Source organism: Manacus vitellinus, unplaced genomic scaffold (genome assembly GCF_001715985.3).
Source record: "Manacus vitellinus isolate BGI_N305 unplaced genomic scaffold, ASM171598v3 scaffold_68_pilon, whole genome shotgun sequence".
Taxonomy (NCBI): domain Eukaryota; kingdom Metazoa; phylum Chordata; class Aves; order Passeriformes; family Pipridae; genus Manacus; species Manacus vitellinus.
In genome coordinates, this window is record NW_021940744.1 from 630934 (window position 1) to 653117 (window position 22184).

The window sequence follows — 22184 nt, forward strand, 5'->3', positions numbered from 1 at the left end:
GTCCTCCAAGGTGCTGGAGCCAAAGTGCATGGGAGGTTTTATATGTGACCAAACCCACTGTGGCAGTTTCTGACAACACACCTTGCTCCTGCTTAGTGCACTGATCACTAACTGCTCTCTTCCCCTTTTTGGTTTCTGAAGAAGTCCCTGCTGGAAAAACCATCAGAATTGATGTCTCAGTCATCATCTTTCCTGTCCCTCAGTGGCTTTTCTCTTAATCAGGTAAGTGAGAGTCAAAGTCTGCTGCCATTTGCTGTTTGACCTTGCTGTCAAACTAGTGGAAAACCTGAAAGAAATCTTTATGGAGGCCTAATTTCAGTCTGTATCAACCTTAATCTTTGCCTTCATCGGTTGTCTTCCCAAATTCATTAGCTGTAATGGTGCAGATGTACTGTTGAATCTTGCTGAGTTCATGAGCCCCTTGCTTTTAGTAGAATCATGGAATAGACTGAAAAGGTGCATCTCAGGAGTTTTTATTTCCTGAGCAGAGAATGACTTGTTTTCTTCCAGAGAATTGAGCAGGGTCTCAATACAACGTCTCTGAGTACTGGGAATTTAAAGATTTTGTGAAGGCTTTGCAGTCCAGTCAGGAAAAATCAGTCTTGGTTCAGAGTGTGATGGATTTAATGTAATGGATTAAATAAAATAGAGAAGATGGGGCTGTGCAGTGAAAAAGGAGTTAGGAAATATTTTAATCTAGAATTGTTTCCTTTATACATTCTCACTGTTTGAAATAAATCCAACACCTAAACATTCTGTTTGGGTTTTTTTCAGGAAAGATATCCAAACAACAGCATGTTCAATGAGGTATATGGGAAAAACATGAATACCAGCACAAAAACAGAAGTTACCCCCTCAGTTGCCCACCAGGAGACTTCACTCTATTCTCTCTTTGAAGGGACTCCATGGTCTCCATCCCTTCCAGCCAGCTCAGGTAATACTGGTGTGGTATTTCTTGTCTAGTGATTTAAGAGGATTTGAGTTAATTCTAAACCGACTGCAAGTTATATGTAACTGGAAATTTAAAAAAAGCAACAAAACCCCAAACCTGCTTGACAAGGTCTCTGAAGGTTTCCGTTTTTCTTTATGTATTCTCAGATATGTGAGGGGATTCTCTAATTAATATCATAGAAGAACCTGGATTTTAATTTAAGTAATTGAGCAGGATAAATGTTGTAAGAGGTGTTAAATCCTGAAATCTCTTAAACTTGGTTTCCTGACAGCCCTTTGGGAGTAGGGCTTTAACTCAGACATCCATATACTTTCAGTGTTGCTTTTTCTGGAAAAAGCAGGAAGAACTGGATTTCATAATATAGAGATTTAAAAGGGACAAAACTGTATGACTGAAGAGTATGGAGGAAAATAAGACAGTTGTGGGTTTTGTTAGGTTTTTTTTTTACTGTTAAGCAGCCTACAAAGCACACCAGTTTCTTCATTATTAATTATCTTAAAGGCATAAACCATAACTTTTTTATTATGATTTTATTCTCACTAAAAATCCAGAAGAGTATGAGAGGAGGAATTAGTTGAATCTAAGACATGAGTAGATTTTAGATAACACCTGCACTGAAACTTTTGCAACCAACCAGGAAAAGCCACTGTGGGTGAAATGGAGGGAACTGCATAGTGCTTTTATTCTAACAGGTTTTTGGCTCACATGGCTTCAGCTTTCTCTCCCTTCACCTCTTCATTCATTCTGCTCTGCCTGCAGACAGGCTTCATGCTCACTCTCCTCTTTTGCTCAGTTTTGGGTTCTGGTCTTTTTAAGACTCACAGAAGTGTAAAACATTCTCAGACTTGGGAGTTTGAGTTGTAAACTTGTGAACTCCTCAAGGTCTAATCTGATTTTTTTTTATTGGGCCAGCTCTCATAAGACTTCCTGGGTTTTGTGTTCTTGTAAATTTTTCACTCAGAACTTCAGAATTTGCATTACACTTGTGTAATGGAGGGAATAAAAACTGCCCTTCAGCATTGGAGCAAAGTGGATGATGGCAAAATTTGCAGCAGCACTAAGAAATTCAAAATTGGGAGGCTACTGCTGTCTCTGCTGACTGTGTTCCTCTCGCCTTGTAATCACCAGATCATTCGACACCAGCCAGCCAATCTCCTCACTCCTCCAACCCCAGCAGCTTGCCAAGTTCCCCTCCTACCCATAACCACAATTCTGTTCCCTTCTCCAACTTCGGACCCATTGGGACTCCAGACAACAGAGACCGGAGAGTCGCAGACCGCTGGAAAACAGATAAGCCAGGCAAGTGCTGGGTTCCAGGCTCCTGCAGAGCCATCAGACACCAGCAGCTGATGGTGTTTGCTTTGCAGTGGTTTTGCCATGTCCCTCTGAACTTGTATTTCTCCCATTTTAGCAATGGGAGGGTTTGGTCTGGACTATCTCCCAGCAACATCGTCCTCTTCGGAGAGCAGCTGGCACCAGTCCAGTGCTCCCGGTGGCACCTGGGCAGCCCAAGGCCCTCCCGCCATGGAGGACTCCTCAGCTGTGCTCATGGAGAGCCTGAAGGTAGGTTTGGCTGAAACTGTGCTCAGGAATGGGTCTGTGGGGCCTGAGGATCCAGTGATGGGCATTAGGCTGTTGCAAGTGTCAGAGTTCAGTGTCAGAAGCTGAGGGTTTTTCCTGTAGATTTGCTTATGCAGGCAGTGTGGGAGGTGTCGCCAGCGCTGGAAGACATCACAGTTTTCCAGTTCCTGCTGGTTTTGAGTGTTTTGTGGATCAAGCCCAGGCTGGCAGAACTGGAAGGAATTATAAGATTTACTTTGACTAGTCTAAAATTAGTAATAGTTAGCGTGGGATGAATTTTTATGGTAGTGAGGATTCTGTAGGAGTTGAAGGTTCTTCCAGGGAGCCTCTTTTTAGAAGGCCTACTTTGAAGCCTGGATAACTTTCATGATAAGCCAGGTATGAGTGACGAAGAAGGAGAATATAGGACTGTCTCTGCTTTCCCATCTGTCAGAGGGGGGCTGTCTAATGCAGGAGGTGCTAGTGTTGGCTCTTTGTTTTCAGTCCATCTGGTCCAGTTCCATGATGCACCCTGGCCCCTCGGCCCTGGAGCAGCTGTTGATGCAGCAGAAGCAGAAGCAGCAACGTGGACAAGGCGCCATGAACCCGCCGCATTGAGACAGAGGAGGCAACCCTTGCAAACGACGGCTCCATAAACCATGGCATGTTGGGTCTGCGGGACTGGCCCACACAGTCCTGTGCAGGTGGCAGCCCTCTCTTCTGTTCCTTGCTGTCAGGAGGGCGTAAGTGCTCCACCGACCCACTGAGTGTGCACAAAACGTCTGCAGTGCAAGCAAACAACATCAGGAACTCTCCCATCCCTGGGCCCTTTGGAGGGAGAGAGGAACTGCTGTTTGGCTCACTCAGTAACCCGATATCACCGCCTCTCACCTTCTCCATCGTGCATGTCCCCAGCCACATGGGAAGTAAAAGCTGAGAATGAAGGGCAGATGGGAGAAGCCAATGAGAACTTCTCAATCTTTATCCCCTCTTTGGGGAGATACAATAGGAATCCATTAACGATTGCTTTGCTGACTGAGAATGTAGTTGAAATTACTCCTAAACATCTTTATTACTATCTCAGTAGTAAGATCACACTGAATTCTTCCGTACACAGACGTGCTTCATAGTCAGTGTGTAGCAATGAAAGCCCCAGTTGCTGCTCTGGTCAGAGGTGGTTGGTGGCGAGGTGGGGCTCTATCTCCTGGGCTAGCGAAGGAGTTTCATGAAGGAGAGTCTGGCACTTGGCACTGCTTCACCCAGAGGCTTTGGCCAGCCCACGGGTGGGTTAGAGACTCCAGCATGAAATGCCCTCCTCTCAGTAGGTGTTTGAGCTATAATGGGTGATGTGGGGCATCGCAGCACTCTGCTGAACAAGCAAGTTAACTGCTATAGGGTTTTAAATTAATGTGTGATTCCTGTACATTTTACTGTAGCATAGTGGCTAGCCCCACAAAGGGCAGGCTAGTCTGTGCATTCACGGCCTGACTCATTTTAATAGGTAGGTAGACAGCTTTCAATGGTTTTCTTTTTTTGTTTTCGGTTTTGTTTTGTTTTTTTGTTTTTGTTTTTTTCTCTCCATCCTCCCATCTTCGCTGAACGCTCGTAGTTTCATTACCATGTGCAACATCTCGCAGAAAATAATCAGGGGTCCAGCAGGGCTGGGTAAATCCGACAGTCAGCCTGGACAGTGTGGAGCGTCCACACCCCCAGCAAGGCACAGGTCAGCTCTGCAGAAACCCATCCCCCCCCTGCCCCAGCTGCAGCCCCAAGCTTTCAGTTCCAGAAACAAATCCAAGGCACCCATGGACACACGTGTGTGAACCGCACGTGGAAACGGCATAGTGCTGTTCATAGCTGAAAAGGTGCAGAAGGGAAAGGGAAAAATGTTTTATTTGCTATTTATTAGGGGGAAGGAAGACTGGAAGCTTTGTTAAAGGACAGCGTTTTTGTTAGGTTTCCCAGGGAAGTTACGGAAACAATCTCAATGTCCATTTGCTGTTTTTAGCAGTAGGGGTTTGTGTGATGATTCAGGATCTCTGGACTGGAATTCAGATGCAGAGCAAAGCACATGCAGGAGCTGAAGTGAGACTGGAGTCTGGGCAGCTCCAGAGAACACGAAAAGGGAAGGCGGAGGAGACCGATACCCCTCAGGGGTAGGAGCAGCTCCCCCACGAGCTCCACCTTAGCAACATCACTGTTCTGTGTTGCATTTCGAAGCTGTATTTCCTTTAACAAGTCCAAAAAGTGAAGTTCCCACCCGGTGGTAATACAGCCCACCCCTGTGTGCTTCCCTCCAGCTCTCCCGGTGTGTGTCCGAGCTGTGCACCCCGGCAGCTGCGACATTCCAGTGTTTGATCCGTCACTGACTCTTGCACCCCAGACGAGCTAACCAGGTTCTCCATCTCACTCCCGGCAGTGCCTGGTCCAGCCGCACCGTTCCACTTGTGCATGAGCGTCCGGCCTCGGGAATGCTCCGACTGCCCTCCCGCCCTCCAGCCCCTGGGGGAGCGAGGCGAGGGGCCCCCAACACAAACTGGTTTGTGTCGTAAGCTTTTTTTTTGTGTTTTTTGTCTGTCTGTGCAAGAACTGCAGCTGCTGAAATCAGCTTTGCCTTTAATTAAACCATGTTCTCTCCATCCAGGTCTGTGTGTAGCATTTATTTCCCATGTGACTTGGCTGCAGGCCTTTAAAAACACGTTATTTTTCTGGAGGAGCCAGAAGGTTTGAAGTTGATTTTTTTTAAAATTTTTTTTTTTTTCCCCTCATATTTGAAAGAGACCTAAATAAATCACAGTGGTTCTGGCTTGGGCTTGGTGCACATAATTGGATTGTGGTTTTGTGCTGCCCGCGTAGCGTGTTTTACATACCAACCCAAAAATCTGGGATGGGGGAGTAGCTTGCAAAGCTCCTCTTCAGTTGCAGACTGAACTTGGTAGGGCACAGATCCTCCTGCCATTGACCTGCCTGCAGATCAGGATGTTGGCTGTTTTCATACTTCCAGATGTGTCACAGAAAACGCCAGAGATGTTCTTGGTTTGAAATGACAGGTGTTTGTTGTATCCAGGCAGCTCTTCAGAAATAAATGATATTTAGGTTATTGGCTCATTGGGGTTGTCCAGGACCTGTGTGATGGAATCTAAAGTGGAGAAACTGCTGCCTTTGCTTTGGAGCAAAGCTCTGAGATTGCAGGCAGTGTGTTTCTAAGTTATGGTCTCTTCTGACTGATCAGAAAAAGCTTTAAGAAACAATGGTGAAAAAAGTGTCCACTTTTATTGATGGGGGTTGTAAAGTCCCTGCGAATTTGAATTGTGAGTTGGAGCAGGGTGAGGCTGTGTGGTGCCTCCTAAGCTCTTGGGGTTGGCAGTAATGTTTTAAGGAAGCAAATGCTGTTCAGCCTTTCCTGGTCTGTAGCTTCCTGAATGTCACTTCCCTTTTTGGATCTGCTGACAGGGCTGTAACTGCGGGTGGCACCGCCCTCTTGTGGGTTTTCCCAGCTCCTGGCATGTCTGTGTAAAAGCTTTGTTAAGGATAGGGCAGGTGGGACAAGGCAAGTCCAAGGGGCTTGGCAAGCACAGGATTTAGGAATTCCTAACAGGAAGACAATTAGCAACTTCTTAACAAGTACCTGTTTTAGAGAACAACACAAAAGGTAAAAGAAAATATAAAGCTTTTAATACAAGTAGCAATGATATAACTTCATAATGAAGTTCATTTTCAGATGCAGGGATTAATATGGAAACTTCTTAATGGCAACAGCTGAATTTTTTTCCACGACTTTAAACTCTTCTGAAGTCACTTCTCTGGGTCTTCAGCGTTAGGCTGCTGAACAAACACGGATGGGAAGATGCCAGTCTTTCCGTTGCACTGGCCTTCTAACCAGTCTTCATTCACTGGAAGAGAAAATTGACATGGTTTTTGTCACCCCAGGGATGTAGAGGAACATAATCGCCTCCATGTGCTCCAGACAGGCCTGAGATCACCATTTTAAGGTGCTTCTGCTGATAAGCCTTTGAGCCATGCTAGAGCCTGGTAGAGAGGGGAATGTGGAGGAAAGGGGATGAGAAGGAGCTAGGAAGAGAGCAAAGCTACAAGGTAAGAAGGAATGCCAAATGGAGGTGGGAAATCAGATCAAAACATGGACCAGGGGCCTTGGAAACTGCCTTGAGTGGAAACAAGGTGAGTGTGGAGAGCAAGGAAATGATCTGATAACTTGGGCCGTCCTCTTCAAAATAAAACTAAATTGTATTTTCACCTGTTTTCCAAGTTCACATAAAAATGCCAAAACAAACCCCCAAAGCCTCTGCTACCCTTGGTTTGAGTAAAGCCTAGGAGCTCTGAAAATCTTGCTGTGGGGGAACCAAATGAGGTGAGAACTACCTTTCAATGGGAAATATTTAGCTCAGCAGTGAAGGGGAGAGTAGGATTTTGGGTTGGGGAGTCATCAGTGCTGTATGGTGCAAATACTAACCTGTAAAATCATAGAGGGGGGGACTGTGATTGCTTGTGTACTGCTGCCAAAGCCTGCCAGCCACCACAATTACTGACAGAGCTACAGCTAGCAAGGTATCACAATTTTTTTGCCTTCAAACCTTATTCCTGATGTTTTGATTTCACTCAGAGGCCCCATTAAGGAGGGAAACATGCCCTGTGTATATAATTCTTCAGCTGATGGGGGCTTACCAGCAGTTTTTGCTGAAGCAGTGGCTTTGTCCCCTCTGCTGTGTGTTCTGCACAGGCTTGAAAGGATCCAGCTCAAACATATGTACTAGATCTTGCTGAGATTGTCTCTGTTTAAGCCTCAGTTCTCATAGAAGCACTAAAGACTAATATTTAACAGGATTCAGGCTAATGGAAGATTGTACCCTTAAAAAGAAGACAGGAAAAGGTGCCATGTGAGAGGAATGGAAGCAAGAGCTGCAGCCAAAATGAGGCATCTCCTTGGAAAAATCCACTGTGAACAGTAAGCTTAAACACAGCTCAGGTGGAACTCCTCTCTTAAATGCTTGGGGAAGGGGGTGGCAGAAACAGGACTGGGATGAAAATGTGTTGGAAGTGTGCATGACACAGATGTGTGGATGGGAAGCTCCACTAGAGCTGAAGGTGCTCGTGCTAGAGCTGGAGGTGCTCTGCTGCTGCCACACTAGCTTTGCTCTCAGCAGAGCTGACAGGTCCCTCCCCTGCCCTGTCACAGGAGGGGCATGATTACCTTTGGATAAAACCAGGATCACATCTCCTGCCTGAAATTCCAGGTCTTCAGGTTGGGTGGCTTCATAGTTGTACTGTGCTACAACTTGGGTTGGTCTCATCTCCTCCGGCGTTGCCTCCTGTGGAGACTCCTCTGGCTTGCTGTCTGGTAAAAACCCCTCTCCCTAGGGCAGGGAACAAGCTGGTAAGGACACACACCCTTTGGCTTCTCCTTTTTCTTTGTACTAGAACAAGAGAGAACAAGCTCTGCTTCTCCTCCTCGCCCCCTCTTTGCTCCTCTGCCTTTCAGGAGGGCGCTGGCTTGCGCTGGAAGCCACAAGCCTGCACTCGTGGCAAGGAAAGCAAAGGCAGGAGGGGGAAGAAAAGGTGGCTGCCACCTGTAGTTGTCACTGACCTCTGTGAGGTCGCACCAGACTGTGAGGCAGTTGCCCTTGCTCTGGCTCCAGGCTGCATCCAGGTTCTTTGCAGTCAGAGTCACCAGCTCTTTGCTCTCCGCAGGTTTGTACCTGGTGTGCAGGGATGTTGGGTGAGGGTGGGAGCCCTGGGAACACGGCTCTGGCTCCCTGCGGCGGGCAGGGCCTCACCTCAGCTCCGTGTGCTTGGGCTGCAGCTCCAGCTTCTTGCAAACCAGGTCCAGGAGCTCCGTGTAGGAGAGGCCTGGCTCGGCCCTCAGGGCAACCGTGTACTTGTAATGCACCTTGAGGACACAAGGGCTGGAGGTGGGTGGTTCGGCCTCCTGCGGACAATAAAGGAGTCGTCACCTTGTGTGGCTTGGCAAGGGAAGGGAGAGGGACTGGGATGTTGAAACTGTGGTTGCCATGGTTGTGGTTGGTCAGATTGTGCCACCCAAGCTATGGCTGGACATTGGCTGGTTGGCAACCCCTGGAGAGAGTCCAGTAACAGATGAGACACTTGGCACCGAATTGTGGCTTTGGGGTGACCAAATTCAAGCTCTGTTCACCCTCCAACCCCCTCAGTCTTTTTTTCGAGTTGGGAATGTTTTGTTTTCCCATCTCTCTCCCCAGCACGACCACCTGATGCGCTGACCCTGCCCAGGAATGTGTGCATTCCAGCCAAACTCCTATTTCTCCCTTCTCAAGTGCCTCAGGTCAACTAAGATGTTGCAACTGCACCAGGTTAACTAAGATAAGAGTCCCAAAAAGCAGCTCTAGTTGTCTGGTAAATGCAAGTTTGTGGCACCAACAGGACCTTGGGGTCTGCATTCACAGGATGTTACCTTTGCTGTGTCTCTTGGCTGCATCACAGTATCAGGAATGTGGTCTGTGGAGGAGGAAAGAAGTGGCTCAGCAGGTGGAATGGGATAAGCGTTGCTGCTCTGTGCCTAAATACGTGGCCAGATCTCCTGCAGCAACACCAACCAACCCTGGGGCCAGCAGTGGTCCCTCGAAGGGATCTGCATCTGCCACAATGGGCTTCATCCATAAGATCTAGATACAACCACTGAGCAGAGAGGTTTGAGCTCTGTGCCTTCCCTCTTGCAGGGATGGGAGCTTTAGGGGTGAGATGTCTTTCCTGGGTGGATTTTTAAAAGATAAACGCGAGCTGCTGGTTTTAGTGTCTTTTCTCTTGAAATTTCCCTAGATCCACTGTGAAAACTGAAGGCAGTCCCTGTCCTTCACTGGGGCTGTAAAGCTAAATTTAGACCTCCAAGCAAGGTGCTTTCATGCAGGTTTGTTGAAGCCTGTTCACGAGGATCTGGTCTACATTTTGGAAGTGCTGTGACATGACTGTGCTCCTTATGGGAAGAGACAGCTACGCTGTTGAATGTGGTCCCACTAATTGATCTGAGATGGCTTTTGATGGCCTAAAGGTGGTCTTTGGGGTTGTTGGATCTATGAGCTTTTTGTTCTTAGCTCTATGAGCCACAGCCACCTTCTGTGTCAACTTTAACCCTGGACAGCCTATGAGGCTGCTCTGCTTGGGACACAAGCCCTGTCCTGTTGATAGTCATCCTTTGATCCACCTTTTTCCATGACCAACTGGCTCAGGCCTACCTCAGAACATGGGGCTGGCAATTGGTTCTTCACATATTCCTGGTTTTTTTGGCAGGTTGGCCAGACTGAACTGCACCAGGTTAACACCTGGGCGGTACAGTCTCTGCACAGTGGTATTTTCTACCCCAAAAGGGTTATTCCTGCAGCAGTGTGGAGCTCAGCCACAGACCTGTGACACTGTGTGATTTTTCAAGAGAGGGCAATTCGCAGTGCATCCTCTCAGCTCTTGGCTCTGAACAGCCATTTCAGACTGCAGCAGTGACATTCAGCTTCCCAGCATGCTGAACCAACTGTGCTGGGGGCAATGTGGTGACCCTGGTGCTGCCATCTCTGCCCCAGGCCTGGAATGTGGGACCACTGGGTCACATTGCCCAGGAATCCCCTTCCCAGGGCAACCAGAGCTCCTTCAAGCCCAGCCCTGCTCAGGGCAGCAAGAAAACCATCGTGGGTGCCCTGCTTGAAGGAGATGCCTGTAAGGAGCCTTCTATTCCAGCTGCTTTCTTGCCCCATTCCTACCCCCAGGCCCTTCTTCTCATTAGTCATTGTGCTAATTAAGAGCATAGAGGGACTTGCTTTTCTCAGATATTCACGGGCACTGTTTTACTCCATCCTCAGCACTGCAGTTGCTGTCTTTGCCTCCTGCTCTAATGTGTCCTAATCCTTGACTGCAAATGGGGCTGGGAGCAAGATGGAGATGAGCCTTAGCCTTGGTCTCAAAGGGTCAGGACATGGCACAGAGGAAACCACCTCAAACCTGCTGCTGGGGTCCCCCATCCCTTCAGCTCCCCCACTCTGACCTGGCACCGGCCGCCGTGGCTTCTCTGGCACTGTGGAGGTGGGTGACTCAGGCATCTCGTCCTCCACAGGGGTTTCTTCCTGTGCCAGTGGAAAGAAGGTAGTGCTGTCAATCCCACTCCTCCTGGGTGCTGCTGTCTTGTGCAGCCCCCCCTCCAACCAGCTGTTTTCCCAAAGTCTGTTTGGGGTCTTGAACTGTGGTGGGGTGACTTCGCTACCCTTTAACTCTCCAGCATTGCCAACTGCTACCCAGGGTGCCACCAACACGATTTTGCAGATCTCTGAGCTCAAGTTAAGGTGACCATGAGCCAGAAGAACCAACCCCACCATCGTGAGGGGGAGAGAATCGCAGATATGGATCCTACTGGGAGGTGGGTGGTGGGTGAATGTGTGGGGATCTGCCCTTCCAGGACACCGTCTCCTCCTGGGCCTCCTCACCTGGATATACAGCTTGTTCTGGAGCTCCACAGGCTCAAGGAAGTTGCAGGGGACGATCCCTTTCTGCAGGGGGAGGAGAAATGAGTGGTGACTGCCGAGCAACTCACCGCTGGAGGACACAACCAATTGTATCCTCACCCTCCCCTGCATCCAGGAGAGTTCCTGGAGCTTGAATTTTAGTTTCTGCAGGTTGGATGGGTTTCACTGAGCCCTGTGGCCTAAGCCAGGGAGGGCATAAGGGACCTAAATCAGAAACCCATTTAGTTGCTCTGGGCAAGGCTTTGCCTCTGCAGAACCTCACCACATCCACCCCTCTGCCTGCCCTGCTGCCAGCACACTCCTGGTACCTTTCCATTGAACATCACTGTAGCCCAGTTGTCCTTCTCTTTCTTCAGGACAAAGACAATGTTTCCTGGCAGGACCTGCAGCTCCTCAGCGGTCTCAGGGATAAACTCGTACATGACACGGTGTGGCTGCCCTTGGAGGGCCCTGGGTGTGGGAGCAGTGGACGGGTCAGGAATGCTGGCAATGCTGTTATTTTCCTCTGTAGGGATAATCCAGACTTCTGCCTCCTTGTTTCTACCATCCATTCCTCATCCCCCTTGAATTTCGGGTGCCAGCTGGATGCTCAGCCACGATGGTGCAGGATGGGGTTGTGCCTGGCTGCATGGGTTAAACAGCATCGACCATCCTTCATCCAACTTACCTGAGGATTTCTGGGGTCTTGGGCCTGGGTGGAGGACCAGAGGTCTGCCAACAGGAAGAAGAAAAGGAAAATCAGCAGTAATCTGGAAGATTTTGATTGCTTTGCAGGAATATTCTGCAGCCTTCTACCACGCCATCACCCCAACACCTTCCTCCCTGTGCTGGTGCCTTAAGTGCCGTGAGGAATGTCACTGGCTTTGTTCCTTCTAAGGAGTTGTTTTCAAATTCTCCCACCTGCAGTTGGTTTTTCAGAGGCACAATCCTCTTTCCAACTCGTGACTGTAGTTTCAGCTCAGAGAGGGTTGAGATGTCAACCCCTGACTGCATTGAGAAGGGCGACGTTTATCTTGCACAACGGTGCAGCAGTGGCTGCGCTTCCCCATGTTCTCTCAAAAAGCTCCTGTAAAAATTCTCAGACACCTTTAGAGATGGGAAGATGCTGCTACACCATCTGGAGAATGGCACGAGAAATGAGAAGGGCTTTGGGAACAGGGAGGAGGATGGAAAGGGAGAGCAGAACTGCCCACTCAAGCCTAGGCAGAGGATCCCTAGTGAATCCTCCGTGGAGGCTCAGAGACTGCTCCCTGCTGAAAGCTGTCACCCCACAGTGATGGTGGGGGCAGAGGATGTGCCACCAGGCCACCACTTCCCCATTCAGGGAACCAGTTAACCTCAGCCATGGAGGTGGGTGAGCTTCCTGATGATGGAGGCAGCAGCTGATCCGTGGAGGCAGCGCCTGCCTCCTCCCCGTGGCAGTGGCAGAGAGTTCATGGTGGTTGCTGATGGTGCTGTTTGCTCCCCACCACAGGCCAGAGCCCTTGGAAGCTGCGGGGTGACATCCAACCCCACATCCTCCTGGACTGTTCACTGATTCATAGCCTTACCTGTGGCTGGAGGGGAGCAAATCCTGAGAAATCATCCTTGTCCACCACAGATGCCACCACCTAGAGCCAAAGACAGACAAATAACGACTTGGTGCTTGTAGACCTCTGATGTCCACCCTCTTCCTTTGTTGTTGGCCAAGCCAAGCTCCTCAGGATGCTTCAGGCTCAGGAGGGACTGTGATTTTAGGCTAAGCATCTTGGACTACAGGCTGAGTGCTTCTGGCAGCAAAGCTCCCCTCAGTGAGTTAAGTTCTCCACTCGGCCTCGCTGACACTGTACTTTGAGACCTGAGCCCAAGGGTGATATCCCAGTGACTGGGTTTTGCACACTCACAGGAGAAAAGCTTGCTTGCTTATGTGAGATGAAAAGCCCATCTCAAACAGAGCAGGGGAAGAACTGGAGGTTGGTTTTGGGTGTCAGGTGCAAAATAGCTTCTTTCCCTCACCCCTGAAAATATCATGGCTCGAGTCAAAGTTCCAGTGGGTTCTTTCCAGCTCATTGTTGGCTGTCCCTCATGTCTCACTAAGGAGACAGAATGGAAATAGGCCATGCTCTGCAGGAACATGCTTTTAGCTCCTCTGTTCTTGCAGAGTCCCTGTTCCCCATGTGTGCCATCCCTCTCTCCATGCCTGGGGGGATCCCAGAGGCACGGACCAGCTCCATGTCTCTGGCTGCCCACCAGGCAGCAGATGGCAGCTCAGAGGGGTGGTTGGAGGGCAGACAGCAGCTCTCCTCAGCCCACAGGCTTGGTCTAGGTAAATATATTTCTTTCTTACCATTGCCTTCCCCAGGTAGTCCTTCTTCTCCAGCTGAGCCACTTGCTTTTCATTTGGCCTGAACAGCTTCCCCACAGGAATGGCCACCAGCTCACAGAGCTTCTGCTTCTGTAGCACAGGGGAGACATGGAGTCTTTGGCAGTGAGAGCAGGGACTGCTGAGTGCCCCCTTTTGCCTCTGGGGTTTGGGTCTCGCTCCATAAAGTCAAACCACTCTGTGACAGCCTGACCCCAGCCCTGACATGGTCCATTGAACCCAATCTTCCTATGTCTGCCTTCCCAGTGACCCAAAGCTTTTTCCATGGACTCATGTCTCACTATGATGCCCATTCCCACTGTGCTTTTCTCCTGCTAAAAGGTAACTGGGATTTTCCTGCCTGAGGGGCTGCTGGGAGGGAACACAGCTGTAAGACCTGCTCCTCCCTACCAGGATGGCTTCCATTGCCCTGTCAATCTTGTTGTGCTGGGGCTCACTCTTCATGCTCATGGCCAGAGTCAGGTGCTCCTCAGCCTTCCCCCAGTTCTCCACCGTGGCGAACACCAGCGCGATGTTGCAGAGAATCTGCCGGAGGGATGGGGGCAAGGAAACGAGCTATGGGAGCAGCCAGACCAGGAGGGCAGCACAGGAGAGGACAAGCAGGGTGGTGGCATTGCACCAGCTTGCTTTTTTTTTGTAAAGCACAAAGAGAGCCTGGCTGTCTTCTTAGATTTCTTGTGCTGGAGAACAGACTTTTGGGAGCAAAACTCACCTCACAAGCAAAGAGCCTGTAGCGCAGCCCCAGGATCTTGTAGTCAATGAGCTGGTTGCCTCGCAGCTGGGCCAGCGCCTCTTTGAAATCTTCAATGGCCTTTTCATTGCTGTGGAGGAGAGGACAAGGGTGTCACCAGGTTGTGGTGGCAACCTGCCTGCCTCCAAGCCTATGCCTAAACTTGTGGGAGTTCAGTTGGCTCTCTCCTTGCAGTGTTTCAGACACCCCAGGGAAGGAGAGATGATCCAAGGCTGGTGTTAATCCCAGGACTACAGTGCTGAAGAACAGGAGCCTGTTTGACCTCAAGGGGTTCCAGTTTGGTCCTTGAGGTAACAATCTGCCTGGGGGCATCCTGAGCTGAAGGCAACTGTCTCCACAAGCAGCAAAAGTTAAACTTTAAACCCTTCCACTCACTTCTGCCTCCGGTAAAACACGGTCCCCCGCTGGAAATAAGCCACTGCCAGGTGCTTGTCACAGCCGATGCTCCGGGTGAATGCCTGCACGGGAGTAGGAGTGGGGCAAAAAGGGGGTAAAAGGGGACACCTTTAGAAAACTGGGGGCATAGAGCAGTTGCACCTGTCCTGCTTTAGCTGAGTGGCCTAGGCTGGGCTCTGTGGGTTGTCTCCCTGCAGTGCTGGGCATTGGGTGGGGGAGCCCGTGTCAGGCTCCTGGGTTTTTCTGAGCAGCGAGCCATGGGCTGCTGCTGCTGCCTCCCCTCTGATTCACAGGGAAAACAGGTTCAGCAGGAACAGCCCAGGGCTGTCTCCCTTCCTCACAGATTTAAAAGTCTCCACATCCTTCCCTTAGGCCATGACCCTCAATTCCTCCCTTCCCCCCAGCGTCCATGTGTCTGGCAGGTCCAACAAGTGAGAAGGATTAGCAGCGCTTTGGGCTGTACTTTACCTCCTCCGCCTCCGCCAGCCTCCCCAGGACAAGGTGGATGCAGCCGATGTTAAAGCAGATTTTGGCAGGGGGGTTCTGGACGGCTGTGAAGGCGTCCAGGGCAGCACTCCACTCCTTCCTGTCTGCTGCACACACCCCTTCTTGCCACAGCCGGATCGTCTCCACCAGGGACATGGCGTGGTGGGAGCAGGGTGTGGGATCCCCGGCTGTGTCGTGGGTCTCGTCCCTCTCCTCGTCCTTCCTCGTGACGCTGCTCAGCTTCTCTGTCTCCCTTCTGCCTGTACTTCTGCCTTCCCCCTGCCCGTGTCGCAAACCTGGCAGGAAGTGGCTTCACTGCATCACAGCCCCGGGATGGGGAAGTGGGGCAGAGGCTGCCCCTGATGCAGTGGACTTTTCGTGGGGCGCGCCCCTGGTCCTCTCTGGCAGCTGCTCCTCATCTCCCCGGATTTGGCTTCTCTGGCTTTTCCACGAAAAGCCATAGATTTTGTCAGCGAGGTGGTTCATCAGGTCAGATTTTGGATTGCAAAGCCGCAGGGCAGTTCTCAGCTGAGCCCCTGGAGCCCTCTCCAGCGCGGTCCTCCATGGAGGGCGTTGCTAAATGGTTCCCCCAGGCAGCTGCTGGCAGGCTGCCTGCCCAGCTGGAAAGGTGAAGCACACCTAAGGCACCACCTGGAAAAACTTTGGTCCTCCCCACCACACACACCGTGTTGCCTCAGTGTGGAATTCTACTGCCGGGGGGACACGGAGCTGCCCACGGATGGGGTTTCTAGCGTCAGGGCCGCGCTGTGGTGTGTCCTGACAGCAGTGGGAACTCCTGGTCAGCCCAACATCGCTTCTGTCCGGGTATTTTATGGCCAGTGGAGCATAACCTGGCTCTGGAGTGCTGCTTGGAGCACAGGGACACACAGAGCATGTGGCCAGCGGGGATGACAGGAGTCTGACCCGCTGCTGACTCAGAGGTTTGGAGCTGAGTGCTCCACACGTGGCTTTTAAGTATTTTTGGAAGTACTTTGCCGCTGCCACGTCTATTAGTGATGAGATGTGATGTGTATTTTGCAAGAGCTTAAAATGTGTTGGCAAGACTCTACCTTTGTGCCTTTACCCAAACTTCCTCAGCAAATTACAGAACTCCAGCAGTGGGAGGGAGGCTGAGGAGACTTCTGAGTCCTGCTTTGGGAGAAACCTGAGGCCCTGAGCAAGGAGTTGGGTTTTAGTCCAAAGTAGGACTGAGCACAGCCCTGAGCCTGGGGCTCTCTCATTCTCCAGCTCTATGTGCACCCTCAGCATCCCACCATACCCAACTGGCTCCCACAGGCTTCCCCCGGGAGCATGGAGGAGGCTCTGTGACCTCCGGAAAAGCAGAGGGAAATGCAAACACTTCATGCAGGAGAGGTGTGGGAATAGCAACATGGTGAGTGTGCAAACACCCCTCTGATGTGCCTTATCTCACTCCTGTGAGGAATGGAAGACTCCATGGAGCAGGAAAGGGATAATTCTTGCAGGGATAATTTTCTGCTCTTTTAATTGTCTGAACTGGTACACTGCTGGGTCAGGTTTACCCCAAAACAGGTACAAGGGGAGCTGGAGGAGGATGTGAGATCGCCCCTGTGACAATATTGGCTTTTTTTTTTCCTTGTATTTCAGAGAAAGATGGGAGCACATGGAATGCTCACCCTTCTGTTTGGGTATTTGTCATGTAACATTCAACTGATTTCAGAGCCGTGATAAACACAGCCCTTCTAGCAAGTCTCTCGTTCCCCTTTCTCTGACCAAGCTGAGTTAGTAGGCAAACCAGTTTCTTCTATGATAGCATCCGAGAGGAAGTGAGTATCGGAGATGGTGACATCTCCTGTGGAAGATTCTTGGAATCCAGCAGATGCAGATCACCAATAGACAGGTCAGAAATATATAGAAATGCCCAAAATCCAGCTGGGGTGCAGTGCTTGTGTTTGAGTTTGTACAATTTGCACAAGGTTATCATCATCTCTGGAGAGGAGATTCAAAAATAGACTGATCTGGGCACTAGAAAACATTGTGCATGAGGGAAGACCTTTTTCAAGGAGTTTTATTGGGCTGGCGGAGGCAGAGCATGTCCAGCTCCTTCCCAGGAAGGCACGTCAGGGCTCTCTGTGCAGGACTCGAAGTTTTATGGCTCTTCCCAAATGGTGACAGGGAGTGACACGGGAGGCCATGGGAACTCTGGCCAAGAGTGATGACCAGAACCCAGGGCTGCAGCTCTGGTGTGGGCTGCAGCTCCATGGTGGGAGGGAGGAAGGACAGCAGTGTCTCCTGGCTGTGACGAAGGCAGGATGTGACTGATGAGGTGCTCTTCCCACACGCTCCAGCCCAAGCTGAAGGCAGCAGAGCTCTGCAAACCCTCTTCCCCTTCTGGTAGGTCTGACCTACACCAAGTTTTCCACTGAAGGCTTCCTTCTCCTAATAGGAATCTCACCCCCTGTTGTGATGATCATTTGATCCACCAATATGAGCCAGGCAGGATTTGGAGGAAAGAGGTACAGGTTTGCTTTTTCCCTTCCTGTCACTCATTACCAACAGAGGTGCCTCCCTGCAAGTCCTGCACTATCCCCACATCAGCATGTGTTTTAGCACATCCCTGAGCACAAATACAGATGTACACATTTTGGAAATATTCCTAAATCCGTCACAGCCTCACCTGAGGGGATCTGGAGAACCTTAAGATCACTCTTTTTGTTCCCTTCATTTATCTAATGCTATCTAGAGCATCAATGACTTGCTTTGGCACCAATTGCTTTGGAAAATATTTTTAACTTCTCTGAGATTGCAGGTTTTAATTTTTTAAATAAGGATTGATTGGTGTCTTAACCAAATTTGGACAAGTGGAATGAACTAGAGGAGCCAACCACAGACCCTGGGAGAGCTGTACAGATGGAGCCATGGCTGCATGGGCTCAGGGGAGGCTCCTGTACGTGTGTATGGGTGAAACCTGGACTTTCTGTGGCCTCTGCAGCAAGGCTGGGGTTTCCACTTGGTGTGCTCAGTGCTCTTGTGGTGGTACGTAGGAAAAGCGTCCTAGGAAGACAACTAGACAATCTGTGTTGTCCACCCTGGAGGAGGAGCCTGCTGAAACTTGAAGGTATGTCAGACATGGGAGTAAATATTCAGTGAAGATTTGTTGTCTGGTCTTTATTATTATTACAAAAAAAAAAAAAAAGCAGATATCAAAAAACAGCAAGGATTTCAGAAGGTCCCCAACAGTTTTACAGAAATGAACTGCAGTAAAATAGTGAAAGTAAAATATGTATTTTTCAGTCCTGGCCCTAAACCTTCTACGGTGATCTGTGGCCTGGGATGCCCTGGGCTTTCCTAATTCTTTTTAAAATACTCCCCTTTATTTGGGAACCCAATTGGCCCACTAGCTAACATAATGAGGCACAATGCAACAGGAATGTGAGTTGTTTGGTATCCTTACAGACTCTACACATCCAGAAGCAAAGTATGGGAACTCTGCAAGGATGGTGTGGATACCAGGATGTGTCTCTGCCTACCCCAAGCAGCCACTTAGTTGTGCTTGACAAAATCGAATCACTTTCCAGTTGCTGAAAGGTGATTTGTTGTGTAAAAGCTGCTTTTTCTTCTTCTCATCAGGATCTTTGCTCCCCAAAATAAAGAGTTCACTGGGCTGAGCTCCAGTGTAAATGGACCATCAACCTTTTAAGTTCCATCATCCAAACTGCATGATGGACAACTTCATCCCATCGTGACCTTCCCACTGCAGACCCAGTGTTGGACTGGTCACAAGAAACAGGGAAACTCAGCTCTCTGGAATGATATTTGGGCTTGGGAAGGAGCTTTTACTTTCTGTCCTATTCACGGGTGTAGGTTCAGAGGCTGACCAAAGGCAAAGTGGTCCAGTTACCTGTGTTAATAATAGCTGCCCCACTTCTCAAATACAGATTTTAGCTCAAAACACTGCTTGGCTAGAGAAAAGAATTAAGACATTGCCCTGTGTCCCTCAGCATTTGCTCAGAGAGTCAGGTCCGAATCTGCCACGATTACACACAAATGCACATCACCCTAAACACCAAGTTGTTCACGTCACTGCACGAGTCACTGAAATGTCGGCCAGTATCAAATATTCCTGTTAGAAGTAAAATTGCACCTTCGTAATTTTCCAGAACTTAACCACGAAAGAGATCACGACACGCATTACTTGTCAGGTATGAAAGAAGCAGAGAGAAGGCAAGCTGAGAGACAAGGGCTGCCCCCGGGGCAGCCGTGGCAGAGGGTTGGTCGGGCTTTGCACCAGCAGTTCCCACTCGCTGCTGGATCTAAACCGTCTTCCTGGCAGTCAGAACGCGGACAATGGACCCAACTCCTCCAGCAGCCAGGGCCTGGGAGGGGAAACACAATAATTAACACCAGGCCAGGGGAGCTACAGGCTACCAGGACCTGAAGGAGCCAACAAGAAAGAGGGAGAGGGACTTTCTAAAAGAGCATGAAGTGACAGGACAAGGGGCAATGGCTTCACACTGACAGAGGGCGTTTTAGATTATTAGGAAGAAATCCTTCCCTGTGAGGGTGGGGAGGCCCTGGCACAGGTTGCCCAGAGAATCTGGGGCTGCTCCTGGATCCCTGGAAGTGTCCCAGGCCAGGCTGGATGGGGCTTGGAGCAACCTGGGCTAGTGGGAGGTGTCCCTGCCCATGGCAGGGGGTAGAATGGGATGGGCTTTAAGGCCCCTTCCAACCCAAACCAGTTTGGGATTCTAAGAAATGACTCAGATCCCAACTATATTTCAAATGAGCATCTCCCTGCCCTCCACAAAACACCAGCACCCAGGGTGCCAGGGCAGGATAATCATACTCACTTTAAACACAGCTATTTAACTTAAGAGTAAGCTTTGATTTCTCTGCATAACCAAGCTGCAAATTATGCTTCCATATGCTTGAACCACCAAATCCAACCATTTTGTTTGCATTGGTGTAAGGAAAAAACAAATTTTAACTGTAGAATCTTTACCCAAGGAACCAGGAGAAGGCACAGGATGTAACTCAGCTGTGAGGTTGTGGGACCATACCCTCCTCACAGCCTGAAATAGGGCTCTGGAGTTTCACCAGACAGGAAGGGGGCTCTTACCAGGGCCGGGACCTGCCACCAGGGATAACCCAGCAGGAGCTCGCCCCACCCACGCACCTTCTCGTGCCACTGGAGCAGCACAGCACTGCTGTTGTCAGAGGGGCTCTCAAAGCCCTTGTAGATGTACTTCATGAGCAGGTCCACACTGTTCTTGTCCAGTGACTGCACCGCCTTCTCGATATCGTTGGCTTTGAAGGAGATGAGGACCTTCAACACAATGCTCTCAGCACGATCCTGTCAACAGGCAGGCACAGACACATCCATTCTCGTGTAAGATGCATCCAAACACTGCTCCTCTCTCAAAAAAGTGAATGAGAATGTTTTCCTCTTTAACAGTTCTGAATAGGACAGTGTGTGATGCTAACATGTAACAGACAAGGATAAACAGTGTAAAGAGTTTGCCCTGCTCTAGTTTTTCGGTCTCTCTGCTCATGTTTGCAATTCTTGGCTATAGTAATAAATAATGCAGTTATTTTAGACAATTATAACTAAATATTTTAATTAAATAATACTTAATGTTCATATCAAAGCTCAAGGTCTAGCAAGCTCCAAAAGAATTATGACAATTAAGTGCTTGTCTGACCTCCCTTTCCACCAGAGCCTTTTCCATGCCTCTGTACTCTTCAATGTGACACAACTATTATATTCCATGGAAATGCCATGGCCAGCCTGGAAGAGGTGACTGCTGGAAGCCACGTGTTTTCCAAACAGTCAGCTGCTGTCCCAGGCACACTGGCTGCAGACTGGCAGCATTAATATTGTGCATTAATAAGCATTTGCAAGTTGATCTGCATGTCATTTTGTGGAGGCCCAGGAATGTGTGTGGCATGCTCATGGTGGCACTTAGCCATGTAATCAGCAAAGAACAGCTCTTCTTCTCTTCCTGTTCATCCATCACTAACTGATAAAAAAAAGGTCTTGGGTTTATTGGACTTTACACAAACACTTCAAGCAGCTTCCCCCTATATAAACTGTGGATGTCAGTGTTCTTGCCCAATTTAATATCCCATAACCACTTGGCTTAGCAAGACTTCTCACAGGAAGAACTGCAAGTAAAAATACAGAAGTTCTAAAGATCAACTAAAAATGAAAGCAGACATTAATATTCATTCACTCTGCCCTCTTCAATTCCACTACCAAGTGTTTTCTTAAATCCATCAATACAGGGCTAATGGAAACAAGTCATTAATGTCAGGGCCATCTGTAACAGCTGGTTCTCAGAGCCCCGTGAAATCCCTCAGGAATCATGGCTGGGGCTAAAGGGAAAAAACTCTGCCACATGAGCAGCACGGAGGTGTGCCTGTGGACAGGGAGAGCTGACTGCAGGCACTCACTACCTGGGCAGTGCCACATCTTATCAGCTCGTTCCTCCCACCACCCAATCATGAGCCATTCCAGGGTTATTCTGGGGACACTCAGAAATGCACACACCCACTCTCTGTCACAGGGGGAGGGCTGGCCTTTTCTGAGGTTTTAACAGCTTTACTCTGATTGGATGTGATAAGCACCAATTCTTCCTTTTTTGTAGGCTCACTGCTAATGGTTTCATTTGTCAGAGGTGACAACTGCAACTCTGGTTCCCAGATCACTCAGCACCAACTACATCCGTGTGCTGCCATGTCCGGGTCACACACAGGCATCCGGTGACACCTGGGCACATAAAACACAACCAACACAGGTGGGAGAACACACCACACCTCATCCAGCCCCAAGTGAAAGTTACCGTGACAGATGACACTTGAGCTACAGTACTTCCAACAAGATTAAAACACTAGTGGTCATGGATGTTTCGATATCAGGGAATACCCTAAAAACTGCTTCCTCAAAGTACACCTGGCAGGACAGGGGCAACAGAGACAGGAAAGGATTTTTAGGGAGTAACCCATGAGTGAGTTAGTTACTATTTCACCTTCACTGCCTGGTTCTTTGTGTTGATGGGAGGGTTCTTCAGAGCCGCCTGCAGGGCAGCCATCATGTTCCCTGTGCCAGATGGTTAAGGACCAGACACCAAATGCACGGAAATCAAGTACCAAGTACTAGGACAGCCATACTCTGCATGACTGAAAACACTCCAAGCTCAGTGG

At 49.5% G+C, this 22184-nt stretch overlaps 3 protein-coding genes across 6 annotated transcripts in view; 1 reads left to right on the top strand and 2 right to left on the bottom strand.

The window, feature by feature from the left end:
* SMG7 (SMG7 nonsense mediated mRNA decay factor) overlaps window positions 1-5155 on the top strand; it is a 44607-nt gene extending 39452 nt beyond the window's left edge. For 3 of the 4 annotated variants that reach the window (XM_018083833.2, XM_018083835.2, XM_018083834.2), the window contains 5 exons: window positions 142-222; window positions 775-934; window positions 2081-2251; window positions 2364-2515; window positions 3017-5155. In XM_018083833.2, the coding sequence (XP_017939322.1) occupies window positions 142-222; window positions 775-934; window positions 2081-2251; window positions 2364-2515; window positions 3017-3130 (678 nt within the window). In that variant the 3' untranslated portion in view covers window positions 3131-5155. The remainder of the gene's footprint in view (window positions 1-141; window positions 223-774; window positions 935-2080; window positions 2252-2363; window positions 2516-3016) is intronic. The other variant, XM_008930828.4, reaches the window with a different exon arrangement.
* Window positions 5156-6053: 898 nt separating this feature from the next.
* NCF2 (neutrophil cytosolic factor 2) lies at window positions 6054-15274 on the bottom strand. The gene is made up of 15 exons (XM_008930826.4): window positions 14985-15274; window positions 14496-14578; window positions 14082-14190; window positions 13760-13894; window positions 13334-13441; window positions 12558-12617; window positions 11675-11718; window positions 11316-11457; window positions 10969-11031; window positions 10533-10611; window positions 8958-9001; window positions 8305-8456; window positions 8115-8226; window positions 7722-7884; window positions 6054-6405 (listed from the first exon to the last, which is right to left on the bottom strand). The coding sequence occupies exons 1-15, from the start codon at window positions 15156-15158 to the stop codon at window positions 6308-6310; spliced, it is 1566 nt and encodes a 521-aa protein (XP_008929074.2). The 5' UTR covers window positions 15159-15274; the 3' UTR covers window positions 6054-6307.
* A 2843-nt stretch (window positions 15275-18117) lies between these two features.
* ARPC5 (actin related protein 2/3 complex subunit 5) lies at window positions 18118-22184 on the bottom strand. The gene is made up of 3 exons (XM_008930851.3): window positions 22010-22184; window positions 20158-20334; window positions 18118-19357 (listed from the first exon to the last, which is right to left on the bottom strand). Exons 1-3 carry the CDS (start codon window positions 22073-22075, stop codon window positions 19295-19297), a joined length of 306 nt encoding a protein of 101 aa, XP_008929099.2. The 5' UTR covers window positions 22076-22184; the 3' UTR covers window positions 18118-19294.